General features: G+C 37.4%; 2 protein-coding genes across 2 annotated transcripts in view; one reads left to right on the top strand and one right to left on the bottom strand.

Annotated features, from left to right (window-relative positions):
- Positions 1-9,719, top strand: part of LOC126267036 (general transcription factor IIE subunit 2) — a 56,463-nt gene extending 46,744 nt beyond the window's left edge. The window contains exon 7 of the mRNA XM_049971824.1: positions 9,573-9,719. The gene's annotated coding sequence lies outside the window, so the exon portion shown is untranslated. The remainder of the gene's footprint in view (positions 1-9,572) is intronic.
- Positions 1-15,170, bottom strand: part of LOC126267037 (ras-related and estrogen-regulated growth inhibitor) — a 374,631-nt gene that overhangs the window by 4,878 nt on the left and 354,583 nt on the right. The window contains exon 5 of the mRNA XM_049971825.1: positions 10,731-10,923. Within this exon, the coding sequence (XP_049827782.1) occupies positions 10,731-10,923 (193 nt within the window). The remainder of the gene's footprint in view (positions 1-10,730; positions 10,924-15,170) is intronic.

Below are 15,170 nucleotides of genomic sequence, written 5' to 3'. Positions count from 1 at the left end.
CCTTATCATCATTATTTCATCCCCATCAACACGCAAGTCACCGAAGTGGCGTCAATTCAAAAGACTTGCACCAGGTGACCGGTCTATCCGACGGGAGGCCCTAGACACATGGCATTTCCATTTTCAGTGATCATCATTGCATGACAATGTCAACAGTCTTCATAACAGAATTGTGCCCATATTATGATGTTGACTGAATGAAACCACTCATGACATAATAAATGTTTCCTCAACAGAGCTCTGGTGGCTGCTACTTTTAACATGAATCTTCTGTGGAGCACAAGGTGATCAAGATTATTCATTGCAGTTGTAATTGATGATGTCATTGAGGCAACAGGGAAACACATGGCAGTCATCTGCTGAAGAGCACCATGTTTAATGATGAATAGTGTGATCAGAAATGCTTGGGCCAGCACCAGCATTGTAATCTGTTGTCGGATATGCCACAGGCGATGTCTTCCTGTACAGATCAGGCAAGCCTTTGATGTACACATTCTGTGATGAGGTGTGGATATCCAACAGCATGTTGCCTACTTCTAGTTTCATTGTCTTTCAGCTGCCTTTCATGCATGCACATAACAATGGTATGTGAACAGCCAACCAGCTTTGCCATTAAAAAATGCTCATTCCCAAACACAGAACCACAACAAATTTCCTGTTGTCAAAGTTGCTTATATCAGTTGATTTTTCCGTATGTGGCCCATGTCCTTGCTAGAATGATTCACTATGCATTTCTGCTCCATTTATGTTCTTGCTATCCCCCATCATATACCTGCAAACACTACAGGGCTTCATTCAGTCTCGCAGTGGGCTGTGGTCATAACTTGTTGTCCCATCAGTATCTGTGTACAAAGTACAGAGATATTGCATTAGATTCAAATGAATTTGTCTTTAATCTTGGAGCAAGAGCGATTACCTTGCGACAACATAATTTTGAAAAGTAAGTTCGGGCTTAGCTCCTTATTTGTCTACATTGTTGATGTCAAATTAAGTATCAGAAACTCTGTTCATATACCTTGCATTAACTAAGTACAGTGATATGAAATGAAGTATCACATAAATCTAATTTTAGTTGTATTGAAATTGCGCTGTAAGATTTCCTTTGACCTGCTGATTAGGCTTTTCATGTAATGTTACACAATTTGTTCTCCAGTGCTGCAAGACTGTGGAGTTGAGTTTAATTAACATTTTCTGATTATATTGTTCAGAGCTATTATAATACAGGTGGACTGGAGAGGAGTTGAAATGGCAGACTGAGCGTGGGTGCATGTTGACAATAATTTTGTCACTCTTCAAATGAATCCTATAGATCTGGTATGAGTTACTAGTTTGTACACCACAACCGTGCCATTTATTTTTGAAATATCCATGTAACGTTCAGCTGTGAATATGTATGAGACTGTTTTCAACATAAAGAAATCCTCAGATATATTTCTGCATTGTGAACTATAATATCTTTAAATATTCATAGGTACTGAAGAAAATTAACAAGAAAAAAATATTTCACAGAATAGTAATTCTACCTCTTAATGTTTCAGTACTTGTAGTCTACATTGTGTCATAAAGTTATATTTTTTCTAGACCTTTTTTATATGTTGTTGTTGTTGTGGTCTTCAGTCCTGAGACTGGTTTGATGCAGCTTTCCATGCTACTCTGTCCTGTGCAAGCTTCTTCATCTCCCAGTACCTACTGCAGCCTACATCCTTCTGAATCTGCTTAGTGTATTCATCTCTTGGTCTCCCTCTATGATTTTTACCCTCCACGCTGCCCTCCAATACAAAATTGGTGATCCCACGATGTCTCAGAACATGTCCTACCAACCGATCCCTTCTTCTAGTCAAGTTGTTTCACAAGCTCCTCTGTTCCCCCAATTCTATTCAATACCTTCTCATTAGTTATGTGATCTACCCATCTAATCTTCAGCGTTCTTCTGTAGCACCACATTACGAAAGCTTCTATTCTCTTCTTGTCTAAACTATTTATTGTCCACGTTTCCCTTTCATACATCGCTACACTCCATAGAGATATTTTCAGAAACTAATTTCTGACATTTAAATCTATACTCAATGTTAACAAATTTTTCTTCTTCAGAAACGCTTTCCTTGCCATGTCTACATTTTATATCATCTCTACATTGACCATCATCAGTTATTTTGCTCCCCAAATAGCAAAACTCCTTTACTACTTTAAGCGTCTCATTTCCTAATCTAATTCCCTCAGCATCACCTGATTTAATTTGAGTACATTTCATTATCCTCATTTTGCTTTTGTTGATGTTCATCTTATACCCTCCTTTCAAGACACTGTCCATTCTGTGCAACTGCTCTTCCAAGTCCTTTGCTGTCTCTGACAGAGTTACAATGTCATCAATGTTTTTATTTCTTCTCCATGGATTTTAATACCTTCTCAGAACTTTTCTTTTGTTTCCTTTATTGCTTGCTTAATATACAGATTGTATAAGATCGGGGATAGGCTATAACCCTGTCTCACTCCCTTCCCAATCACTGCTTCCCTTTCATACCTCTCAACTCTTATAACTGCCATCTGATTTCCATACAAATTGTAAATAGCCTTACACTCCCTGAATTTTACCCTTGCCACCTTCAGAACTTGAAAGAGAGTATTCCAATCAACATTGTCAAATGCTTTCTCTAAGTCTACAAATGCTAGAAACGTAGGTTTGCCTTTCCTTAATCTTTCTTGTAAGATATGTTGTAGGGTCAGTATTGCCTCACATGTTCCAACATTTCTAAGGAATCCAAACTGATCTTCCCCAAGGTCGGCTTCTATCAGTTTTTCCATTCGTCCGTAAAGAATTCGCATTAGTATTTTGCAGCTGTGACTTATTAAACTGATAGTTCGATAATTTTCACATGTGTCAGCACCTGCTTTCTTTGGGATGGGAATTATTATATTCTTCTTGAAGTCTGAGGGTATTTTGCCTGTCTCATACATTTTGCTCACCAGATGGTAGAGTTTTGTCAGGGCTGGCTCTCCCAAGGCTGTCAGTATTTCTAATGGAATGTTGTCTACTCCGGGGACCTTGTTTCGACTCAGGTCTTTCAGTGCTCTGTCAAACTCTTCACGTAGTGTCATATCTCCCATTTCATCTTCATCTACATCCTCTTCAATTTCCATAATATTGTCCTGAAGTACATCGCCCTTTTATAGACCCTCTATATACTCCATCCACCTTTCTGCTTTACCTTCTTTGCTTAGAACTGGGTTTCCATCAAAGCTCTTGATATTCATTCAAGTGGTTCTTCTTTCTCCAAAGGTCTTTTTAATTTTCCTGTAGGCAGAATCTATCTTACGCCTAGTGAGATAAGCCTCTACATCCTTACATTTTTCCTCTAGCCATCTCTGCTTAGCCATTTTGCACTTCCTGTCTATCTCATTTTTGAGGCGTTTGTATTCCTTTTTGATTGCTTCATTTACTGCATTTTTATAAGTTACCCTTTCATCAATTAAATTCAGTATTTCTTCTGTTACCCAAGGGTTTCTACTAGCCCTCGTCTTTTTATCTATTTGATCCTTTGCTGCCTTCACTGTTTCATACCTCAAAACAACCCATTCTTCTACTGTATTTCTTTCTCCCATTCCTGTCAGTTGTTCCCTTATGCTCTCCCTGAACTCTGTATAACCACTGGTTTAGTCAGTTTATCCTGGCCCCATCTCCTTAAATTCCCACCTTTTTGCAGTTTCTTCAGTTTTAATCTGTAGTTCATAACCAATAGATTGTGGTCAGAGTCCACATCTGCCCCTGGAAATGTCTTACAATTTAAAACTTGATTCCTAAATCTCTATCTTACCATCTGATACCTTTTAGTATCTCCAGGGTTCTTCCAAGTGTACTACCTTCTTTCATGATTCTTGAACCAAGTGTTAGCTATGATTAAGTTATGCTCTGTGCAAAATTCTACCAGACGGCTTCCTCTTTCATTTCTGAGCCCCAATCCATATTTACCTACTATGTTTTCTTCTCTCCCTTTTCCTACTACCGAATTCCAGTCACCCGTGACTATTAAATTTTCGTCACCCTTCAGTATCTGAATAATTTCTTTTATTTGATCATACATTTCTTCATTTTCTTCGTCATCTGCAGAGCTAGTTGGCATATAAACTTGTACTACTGTACTTTTATCTCATCATACATTCCATCAATTTCTTTGTCTTTTTTTTTTTCCCCCTATCCATACTCGGCAAGCCACTTGGCAGTATGTGGCGGAGGGTACCCTGAGTACCTCTATCGGTTCTCTCTTCTATTCCAGTCTCGTATTGTTCTATTGTTCGTGGAAAGAAGGATTGTCGGTGTGCTTCTGTGTGGGTTCTAATCTCTCTGATTTTATCCTCATGGTCTCTTTGCGAGATATACGTAGGAGGGAGCAATATACTGCTTGAGTCTTCGGTGAAGGTATGTTCTCGAAACTGTAACAAAAGCCCGTACCGAGCTACTGAGCGTCTCTCCTGCAGAGTCTTCCACTGGAGTTTATCTATCATCTCCGTAACGCTATCACGATTACTAAATGATCCTGTAACGAAATGCGCTGCTCTCCGTTGGATCTTCTCTATCTCTTCTATCAACCCTATCTGGTACGGATCCCACACTGTTGAGCAGTATTCAAGCAGTGGGTGAACAAGTGTACTGTAACCTACTTCCTTTGTTTTCGGATTGCATTTCCTTAGGATTCTTCCAATGAATCTCAGTCTGGCATCTGCTTTACCGACGATCAACTTTATATGATCATTCCATTTAAAATCACTCCTAATGCGTACTTCCAGATAATTTATGGAATTAAATGCTTCCAGTTGCTGACCTGCTATTTTGTAGCTAAATGATAAGGGATCTATCTTTCTATGTATTAACAGCACATTGCACTTGTCTACATTGAGATTCAATTGCCATTCCCTGCACCATGTGTCAATTCGCTGCAGCAGATCCTCCTGCATTTCAGTACAATTTTTCATTGTTGCAACTATGCAGAGCTAATTGGCATATAAACTTGTACTATTGTAGTAGGCGTGGGCTTTGTGTCTATCTTTTCGACAATAATGTGTTCACTATGCTGTTTGTAGTAGCTTACCCGTACTCCTATTTTCTTGTTCATTATTAAACCTACTCCGCATTACCCCTTTTTCATTTTGTATTTATAACCCTGTATTCACCTGACCAAAAGTCTTTTTCCTCCTGCCACCGAACTTCACTAATTCCCACTATATCTAACTTTAACTATCCATTTCCCTTTTTAAATTTTCTAACGTACCTGCCCAATTAAGGGATCTGACATTCCACGCTTCGATCCGTGGATCGCCAGTTTTCTTTCTCCTGATAACGACGTCCTCTTGAGTAGTCCCTGGCTGGAGATCCGAATGGGCGACTATTTTATCTCCAGAATAATTTACCCAAGAGGACGCCATCATCATTTAAGCATACAGTAGAGCTGCATGCCCTCGGGAAAAATTACGGCTGTTGTTTCCCCTTGCTTTCAGCCGTTTGCAGTACCAGAACAGCAAGGCCATTTTGGTTAGTGTTACAAGGCCAGATCTGTCAATCATCCAGACTGTTGCACCTGCAACTACTGGAAAGGCTGCTGCCCCTCTTCAGGAACCACACGTTTGTCTGGCCTCTCAACAGATACCCCTCCATTGTATCTGCAGCCTGTAGCTGCGTGGCCGTGGTCTTTACGTCATACAGCCAACGGCCATCACGCCCCGCTTATGTGCAGCTCTGCACAGCTGTACAGCGCAGGCACGGGCCTCAGACACTGAGTGCCTCTGCACTGTCATGGCAACCTCTGCTGGCGTCCTCCCGAGAGAGAGTTACGTGAGGCCGCGCTGCCAATCATAACAGGACACGACAAGTGGACTCGGTTATGGTCGGCATATTCCTCCGCTACCCGCCCTACATAGCCGCTACGCCTGGCAGTCTCGTGTTACTACGTCAACGTCACACCCAGGAAGGATGCTACGCTGTGCTACGACTGTTTACCATACCAGACTTGGACTCTGCAGCCCAGTCGCTGCTCTTGCTCAAGCACCAAGTTGTGTTAGTATTGTGGAACTGTTGGCAATAAACAGAATTTGGAACTCATACGCCTATCGTTATTTCTTGTTTCTCCAATTACGGATACAACAAATTGCCTGAATAGATTGGCATTATGTTTACTCTGGGAATCAGATTTTTCATCTCCCTGTATTCTTCAGATTTAATCCACAAGATTGGGCATGTGCCAAGAATAATGCATTGAAGACATCAGTATGGATTAACTATAGCACAGTGATCAGCTGTAGCTAGAAGACTGGTGTAATGTGTAAGAACAATTGTTTGCCTTTTACAACCTAGCAAAACTACTGTAGCTGCTCACTGCATCAGAAATGGTTACTCCATGGAACATGATAATATTAAAATCTCGACTTTCACATCAAGTTTCTGGGTTAAAGTATCAATGAAGCCGTGAGAATAGCAACTCCTTTGTCGACAGGACGTTACCAAATCTTCCTTTCTTCCTCCCTTCCTTCTTTCCGTCTTTCCTTTCTCCACTTGCATCTACTCTTTCAAGAGTTCTCAACTCATTCCATGATCCTGCCTCAGTGCCAGTCAGTCTCATCCCTCATCCCGTGTCACTTGTCTTCCTCATGGCTCTCTGCTCAGTTTCTCTTTTGCTTGAAGCATATTGATTTGTGCTCATTACAAATTCTTGTAGCAAGTAAGGCAAAAAACACATAAACAACCATTTGTAAATCTAAGTACTAAAACAAATTTTATGATGGTTAGATGCTCTGCAGTTTCACCAAAAAAATCAAGTTAATCAAAAGTAAATTGGGAAAATTTATTTAAAAATTGAGCTTAAGCTATAGCACAAACAGAAGGATGAAATTAAGAGAGGTCATTAGCACCTACATTTAGAGTTAACTATCTGTTGTAAATGAATTTTATTCTTGAATACATTACAATTTTTGTACAAGCATGATAAACACTATTTGTAATAGAAATTAGAGGAACTGAAATGGAATCCCTAGAGCAGATTGCACATAAATAAACAAAAAAGTCAAAACATCCAGTCTGCCCTAAACCAAATCAGCATGATAAATCGCATAGTATGCACCAAAAAAGTTACAAACACAGTGAGTCTTAAGCATAATGAACAAAATGTTTTAGACACAATTTTAAACAAGTTATCCTGTAAGGAACAAAAATTAATATACTACTAAAAAGAACTGAAATTTCTGTGACCATTACTTGAACTGAAACATGGACAAACAATTAAAAAAATGCTAAGCAAATGACACTTCCTATTACCAAACAAAGAATTGCATTGTAGTGAATACCATTGCCTTGAAACAAATAATCCACAAACCTGACTCCTCCAGTCAGATCTATTTCTAACTCCAACAACATGCCAGCATATACAGTTTTGTATTGATGAATGGTAACTGAGAAAATTTTGTGAATTTGAAACATCATTTCCAGATAAAATACTGACAAATTAAAACCCTTATAACAATTTAAGTTTCCAAGATAAGATAACTACTGGAACTGGTATTGTCTTATAATTGTTTCTCATTTAATGATAAAATTTACTAAGACAAAGAAGTGGTAGCATGATCATATTCATTAATGCCATTGAAAATAATTTAAATAATTTTTCCTGTAAAAGAAGGAACCTCCTTTTTTTTTAAAAAAAAAAAGATGTATTTTGATGATATTTTAAATTTATTTAATGACACAAAGAAGAATGTAGTGAACTTTTTTTAGTATTTAATTCACTTCACACAAATACACACTGATGAGTTGAAACATTATGACCATTGGCTGCTGTGAGATTGAATGAGGCAGCAGAAAAGTATATAAACACAGGAGAGAGAAATGGAGGAATCATGCTAGTGATAATACAAAATGCAAACAGGAAAATCAAGTGACATAAGTGACTTTGACAAAGGGTAGGTTGTTATGGCCTGGCACAAGGGAATGACCATCTAACATTTTGCATGCCACTGTTGTGAGCATCTGAGGAAAGTAATTGAAGGTTCGTGAAACAACAAGTAGGTGACAATGTATTAGTCATCAATACCTCATCATAAAAAGTGAAGGTTGCAGGCTTGTCCACTCTGTAAAGCAGGACAAATGGGGATCTGTGTCAAATATGATAACTGAGTACAGTGTTGGTACATGTACAAAAATTTTGGAGCACATTATTCAGTGAATGTTGTTGAAGCTGGGGGTTCCACAACAGATGACTCCTATGTGTTTCCATGTTTGACTCAACGTCATCATTATTTATGATTACAGTCATAGGCTTCACGACAGCTGTTGACTACATGAACTTCATTGCAGGCCATCTGCATTCCTTCATGCTTGAAGTCTCCTCCAATAATGATGGCATCATCCAATGAGATAACTGTGTATGTCACACAGCCAGAATCGGGCTACAGTGGTCTGGGGGCATGATGTTGACGTCTTGGCCACTAGACTGCCAGATCTGAATTCCATGAAACACATCTCAGATGCTAGGGAGCAGCTCCCCACAAACCACTGGCTCATAATTTATGGGAATTGCATGACCTGTATGTAGACAACTGGTGCCACATAGCTCCATAAGCCTACTAAGGGCTCATTGAATCCAAGCCATGCAGAATAGTTGCTGTATTGTGATTCAGAGGTGGACCAACACACAGTTAAGCATATGGTCATAATGTTTTGACTCATAAGTATAGAGTTCACTATAGAACATGGAACCGATCATTCCATAAATTTCCTAGATCATGCAGCTGGTAATGAACAGTTGCAAAATACTTTTATAATGACAGGGAAGTAACCTACACTGACATGACAATACTGATATCACACACACACACACACACACACACACACACACACACACACAAACACACACAAATATGCTGCATTCAGTTCAGTGCTACATGGAGACATATTCTACCATTAAAACAAAAGGTCCTCAACAAAAACAAGTGGCAAGTTGCCCAATAGAAAGCCAATCAATATGCTTAATAGAAATCATACACCAAAGACAACACACACTGATAAATCTACCATACCTAAGTACAATGTTATAAAAATGCCATCTTATTAAAGATTATAGTGGAATGTACAAAATACAGTGCAGCAGTGCCCTGCTTTCTGAATGGGAAAATGTTAACTTGTCAAATTCTTTACAAAAGGCATTCTTAGTCATTTAGGTGTAACTACTATGAAAAAAATCCACATATTCCAGAACAGACACGTACTAAAAATATCCATGAGTCTCACTGGAGTTGATTCAGAAACAAGTGCTACCTAATTACACTTCCTGATTTAAGAGCTTTCAAAGGTTGCTAAAAGATAAATCATTCCAATTAAAGAAAAACACTGGCTTCAATGTGTCAATTAATGTGAGAGTTAAAAGGATTGAACAAACAACAATTACATGCCTTTCTGTGTTCTATTGTTTATCAAAAACCTTTGGCTGATTGTTGAGCCATTCACAAAATAAAAAAAGTGTTTTGCCTTATGCAACTAACCTTGTAGATTATAGTGCAAAAGAAAATATGAATTATACTTTTATTAATTCCAGATAAGAAGAAAAGTCTCTTGGTTGTCAGTGGTTGTTATTTGCAAGAGATTCCAAGAAGTGTACATGAATCGCTGAGATCAACATTGTCACCTCACAGCTGTTATAAGAGAGAATATAAATTGACAGGAATAAATGTATGAGTCATTTAAAAAGTATCTTTGCTTCATAAAAATTGAAATTTTTATTGAATTTGTCTTAAGAAAATCAAGTGAATAAGATAAAATCAGTACTGTAGGTGGTATAGAAAAATTTTTGTGGGTTTATTTATTAATGGATATGAGTATTGTCTGTTCTGCCAGTCATGTCTGACAGAGCAGACACTACTTGCAATAAAGCAATGAACAGAAAGGAAACACAATGGGAAAGATATAGGAAGGGAATAATGACTTCCAACTGCACAGTGCACCGCAGCAATGCAACATTGAGAGTTGAAAATTTTTGCTGGACCAGGACTCGAATCCGGATGCTCCGCTTCTCTAGAATGGTTGCCTTAACCACCTAGGCCAGCCAGACATGCCTTCCATCAGACCCTAATTCCCAACTTCACACTTGCTACAATGCAATGACCCCCATCCATTAATCCCCTACCCACAGATTTCTGAGCTCTGTAGGAGTTCAGATATTGGTTGTGCATACACACATATGGACACAATGGCTTTTCAGTGAAAAAGTTTCATTGTGGATGCACAAGTAGTGTTCGAACTCCTGTGGGAATCAGAACTCTGTGAGTAGAGTGTTAATCGTTGGGTATCGTTGCAGTGTGGCAGGCGGGAAGCTGGGAATTTGAGTCCTATGGAAAGCATGTCTGGATGGTTGAGGCAATTACAGCAACTGTTCTAGAGATGTTGAGCATCTGGGTATGAGTCCCAATCCACCACAAATTTTCAGATCTCACTGTTGGATTGCTGCAATGCCCTGTGCAGCTGGGCATCGTTATTCCCTTTCTATCTCTTACCAATTCCATTTCCTTCCGATACCTTTCACCCCAATTAGTCTTGTTCATTAATGTTCTATGTGGAGATATTGCATTGCTACTCAAACAATTTGATGTTGTTTCTCACATTATTTATATACTTAGTGACAATGTGCTGATTTATATGTTTGTGGCTTTTTTTGACAACATATTTTTTCTAAAATTTTAAGTAATTAACATGTTACCTTCATCTGTGCTAACTTGGCGCAAATGTACCATGTCTGCTTTGTTTCCAACAAGAGCCATAGGTGCATCACCAGGCAGTTGCTGTCTAACCTTCCGCACAAAGTTGAATGAATGTCTGTCAGTGATAGAGTAAACCAATAGGTACCCATCTGCCCACTGTAACGATTCACTGCTAGGAAGGTCATCTTCATTCTGTTAAAAGAAAGGTATCATTGTCACCTGTTCAGTTACACATCATTCAAAATGTATATAATCCAAGTTACAATATCGCAATACTGATGTTGATAATGAAAAATTCTAACTATTTGTAATTTGTTTAAAGATTGCAAAATTTGAAGTGCAAAACAACAGATTTCTCAAGACTAACAATGTAGTAACACTTCTTGTTAGTTAGCAGAAAGACAAAAGCAGTGTGTGTCTTGGTCTCCATGTATGTTGGAATATGATTCATGTAAAAAGGTTTATCATATGTGGGGGCATACAGATTATGAAGGCGCCAAAGGCTTCATCACAGTGAATACAATCTTCTCATTTTGTAAGAATGGACAACAGGAAGAAAAAGTTTTGAGGGGACATATAATGATAGGAACTTATTTTACACTCTGAGACAATGTAGAGGAAAGCAGGCATGTACCTAACACTAACTTAGAAAAAGTGATGCAGTTTGAAAGCTTTATGATATGAAAGAACTATAACAACAAAATGAAAGTAATTTTACCAAAACAAAAATTTTCTGTGATATATTAAGTAATGGAAATAATCACAAATACACTTTTCTAAGGAAGAAAAAACAAAAACAAAAAACCTTATGCCATTTAACACTTTGTGTGCCATACCCATAATATTTCATTGTCCTCAGTGTTGGAAAGAAAGCCATGCCAATAATATTAGTGTGGAACTGCCAAACCCTTAATATTATGGGCGTAGCAGTTCTCACTAAGTCATCATTTCTGCAGTATTAAAGGCATGGCATGTGTCGAAGACTAATAGACAGATTTTTTATTGGTCTAGTTTTAACATACAGCAAAAATTGTACAACTGATTTTGGACAGGTCAAAGAAAAATTGCTATAATACATAGTCTTAGCAAACAGTAGGCAAGTAACATTAGATACCTCTTCTTACAATTTAATTTTTAAGTAACTTTTTTTTTCTTACATATTCAGAATTTCTTTTCCAGAGTAGAAAGAGTGCTGTATTAGAAATGCCTTTAGTTTAATTTTAAATGTTGGTTATGTAGTATTTATTTTCCTCCAGTGTCTTATTGTGTAGTTTTACACCAATGTTAATTATGCTTCTCTGATAGGCTGTTGTTCTGTGACATTTTTTATCCACATTTGATTTCCCGCTGGTACAATTATAGTGTACAGTTTTGTTCTGTAGCAGTTTGTGTGTTTACAAGAGGTAGTCCCTAGTGAACAGTATTCTATCATAAATGAATGAACTGGGAGCATTCAGGACACCTAGCTCAGTAAAATGAGATTTACAGGACTCCATCTTTCTAAGGCCACAAATTATTCTCAGAGCTCTTTTTTTGGATTCTAAAAACCTGTAGACTGTGAGTTGTTTGTGCCTGGAAAATTATCCCATATCGAAGCAGTGAGTGGAACTGCACAAAGTATGCCTTCAGTACTGTTGTTTTGCTTGTTGTTGACTGAAAATTCTAAGACCATAGCACATGCATGAGAGTTTTCTAGCCAAGTTATTCATATATGTGTCCCCACTGAAGTCTTCGTGAACCAACAGACCCAAAAATGTTGTGCCATTTACATTTTCTAAGGGATCACTTTTTTAATCGTGCTTGAATGGACATTTGATTAGGTGGAGGAAATAATTGGAAGCTCACACACACAGTTTTTCAATATTTACAATGAGTTTGTTTTTAAACCACACAGAAAGTCTTTTCATAGTACTTTCTGCTGTTGACTGCAAAGTATCTGGATCCAGTAAGCAATATGCTTGTGTGATCGGCAAATAGGATAGTTTTTTGGGAACTCATATAGTCAACAATGTCATTTACATAAATCAAGAAGAGCAGTGGACCCAAGATTGAACCCTTTGGTACACCATATTTTATTGGTAATATGCTCAAAAGGAATGAGTTGTTTCTTGTTTTATTTTTGGTGTTGAATTCATACTGGAGTGATACTTTCTGCCTGTGGTTTTTTAGATACAAACACAACCAATTATGTGCTACACCCCTTACTTCTTGCCCTTCTTATTTTTTGAGCAGAACATTATAGTCCAGGACATCGAAGGCTTTTGAAAGGTCTAGAAAAATACCTGCAGCTAATTTATATTGGTCAAAGGATTTCAAAGCACTGTCTAAGAATTCAAAAATTGCTGTCTATGGTGTTAGAGTTTCTAAAACTTTGTTGTTGTATGGTAAGAGGAGAATACTTATTTATGAAACTTAAAATCTTGTCATAAAAGAGGTTTTCTAGAGCTTTTGAGAAGGAACTTAACTGTGACACAAATCGGTAGTTTGATATTTTATGAGAAGAACTTTTTTTTTGAGCAGTGGCGAAACTTTTTCTATTTTGAGATTATCTGGATGGATGCCAGTTCTGGAGAGAGGTTGAAAATGTTTTCCAATGGTTTTGCTATGTGGTAAGTACATACTTTTAATATGAAATCAGGTATTTCATCAAAGCCACCTCACATTATATTGCTTAATGGGTTAATTATAATTTCATCAGGATATGTTTCATAAATATATGTAGAGGCACTCGGGGAAACTTGCACAGTTTGTCAGGGGAACTTGCACTGGTCCTCTACAGTGTACTTGAGTGATGTCTTCAGTTACTGATATGAAGTATTCATTGAATTTTGTCATGACTGTGATTTTCAGCCCTCTAGTGTTTATTATACATTCTCTTTTTTTGGTACTGAGCTCCAAGTTTCTTTCTCTATAACTCTCCACACAGATGGATCTCATTTTGTTAGATGAGTTTCTTACCAGATTGTCATCCCACATAGTTTTGCCTCCCTGGCTATTGTATTGTAGATTTTTTGTAGGTCTTACAACAGTCTGCAAATCCTTGGGTATCCCTATATTTTTTACAGCAATACTGCAGAAATCTGTTTATCTCACTAGAAAGTTTTATACCTTCAGTTACCCATTGCTTGTTGTTGTTATGTTTTATGGTTTTTACTTCTTTTGGAAATGCTACATTAGAATGGTAAAGAAAGATGTTCTGAAAACACTTGTACATGCTATCAGCATTGTTCCAAATGCAGTTGCTTTCCAAATTTAACTTACCTAGTGCAAAATTAAAAACTGTAATGTTATCTTCATAAAAAGTTCTTTCTTCAATTACTTTTTTGCACTTGCTACTCCCTGTTGGCATTTCTATACACAGAAGATGTGGCTCCTGATTACTATCTCTTGCTCAGTAGTCTACTTGTGAATTTTTAACTTGTGTCTGAGATGAATATTTGGTCAATGATGGAGTTTATAAATTCTGTTAATCTTGTTGGGCAGTGTATTGTGGGGATCATATTGAACATGTTAGTTGTATTTATCAAAGTGTCTCTGATATTGCTCTCTTTTGAAAAATAAATATTGAAATTACCACAAGCACTGTCTTCATAGTTAATGCTCTGATCCTGTTCAGTAGAAGTTAAAAGTTTGCTCATGAAGACTGGTACATTTCCACTTGATGCTCTGTATATGTTAATGATTATGAAATTGAGCTATGGCAGCTTAGTAATAGATAGTGTGAAGTCTTTTTCAATTGGGTCAATACAACTTTTATTGACACCACAGAAATTTATTAGCTCTGCCTCAAAGAGAGCAGCATCAGCATGTTTAGAGAACTCAAGGCTAAAATGACTTGCTAATGCATATCCTAAGATTGAGGTTAATTTTACTTCGTCATTTTGTAGCCAGTGTTCAGTAATACTAATTATGTTTACATTTATTTTATACTGGAATAGTGCTTTCAACATGGTAATTTTTTGTGAGTGACCGAATGTTATAGTGTAATACAGCAAAATCTGGCCATTTAGAAACCTTCTTTGATACAGTTTCTAGTTCTTTATCTAACGGCAATTGTAATATAACACATTCAGTGTGTTTCCTGTATGTGGCTTCTGCTTGCTGATGACAATCAATAGGTGAGTTAACTTCTGGAGCTTATACATATTTTGTTTCATTCATTTCTGTCCTCTTCAGTTTAAAGCATTTCATAATTTGTGTTTGACTGATGACTTGATTATTTGCTTCTGGCCTATTTGATTTAAACCACTTGGTAATTTGCATTTGGCTGATGACGTTATTGTTTGTAACTCTTCTAAAACACTTTGTAATCTCCATTTGTTCGGCACCTGTAATTTTTTCCTCCGTCTTCCTCGAAATGTGAATATGTATTTTTTCAGCTAGTAATTCCTTCCCCGCATTTAAATGAAGTCCATGGACTGTATGGAATCCTCACTCTA

This window comes from Schistocerca gregaria, chromosome 4 (assembly GCF_023897955.1).
Source record: "Schistocerca gregaria isolate iqSchGreg1 chromosome 4, iqSchGreg1.2, whole genome shotgun sequence".
NCBI classification, from domain to species: domain Eukaryota; kingdom Metazoa; phylum Arthropoda; class Insecta; order Orthoptera; family Acrididae; genus Schistocerca; species Schistocerca gregaria.
Note: the sequence above shows the minus strand (reverse complement) of the source record. Positions and strands in the feature narration are given on the sequence as shown.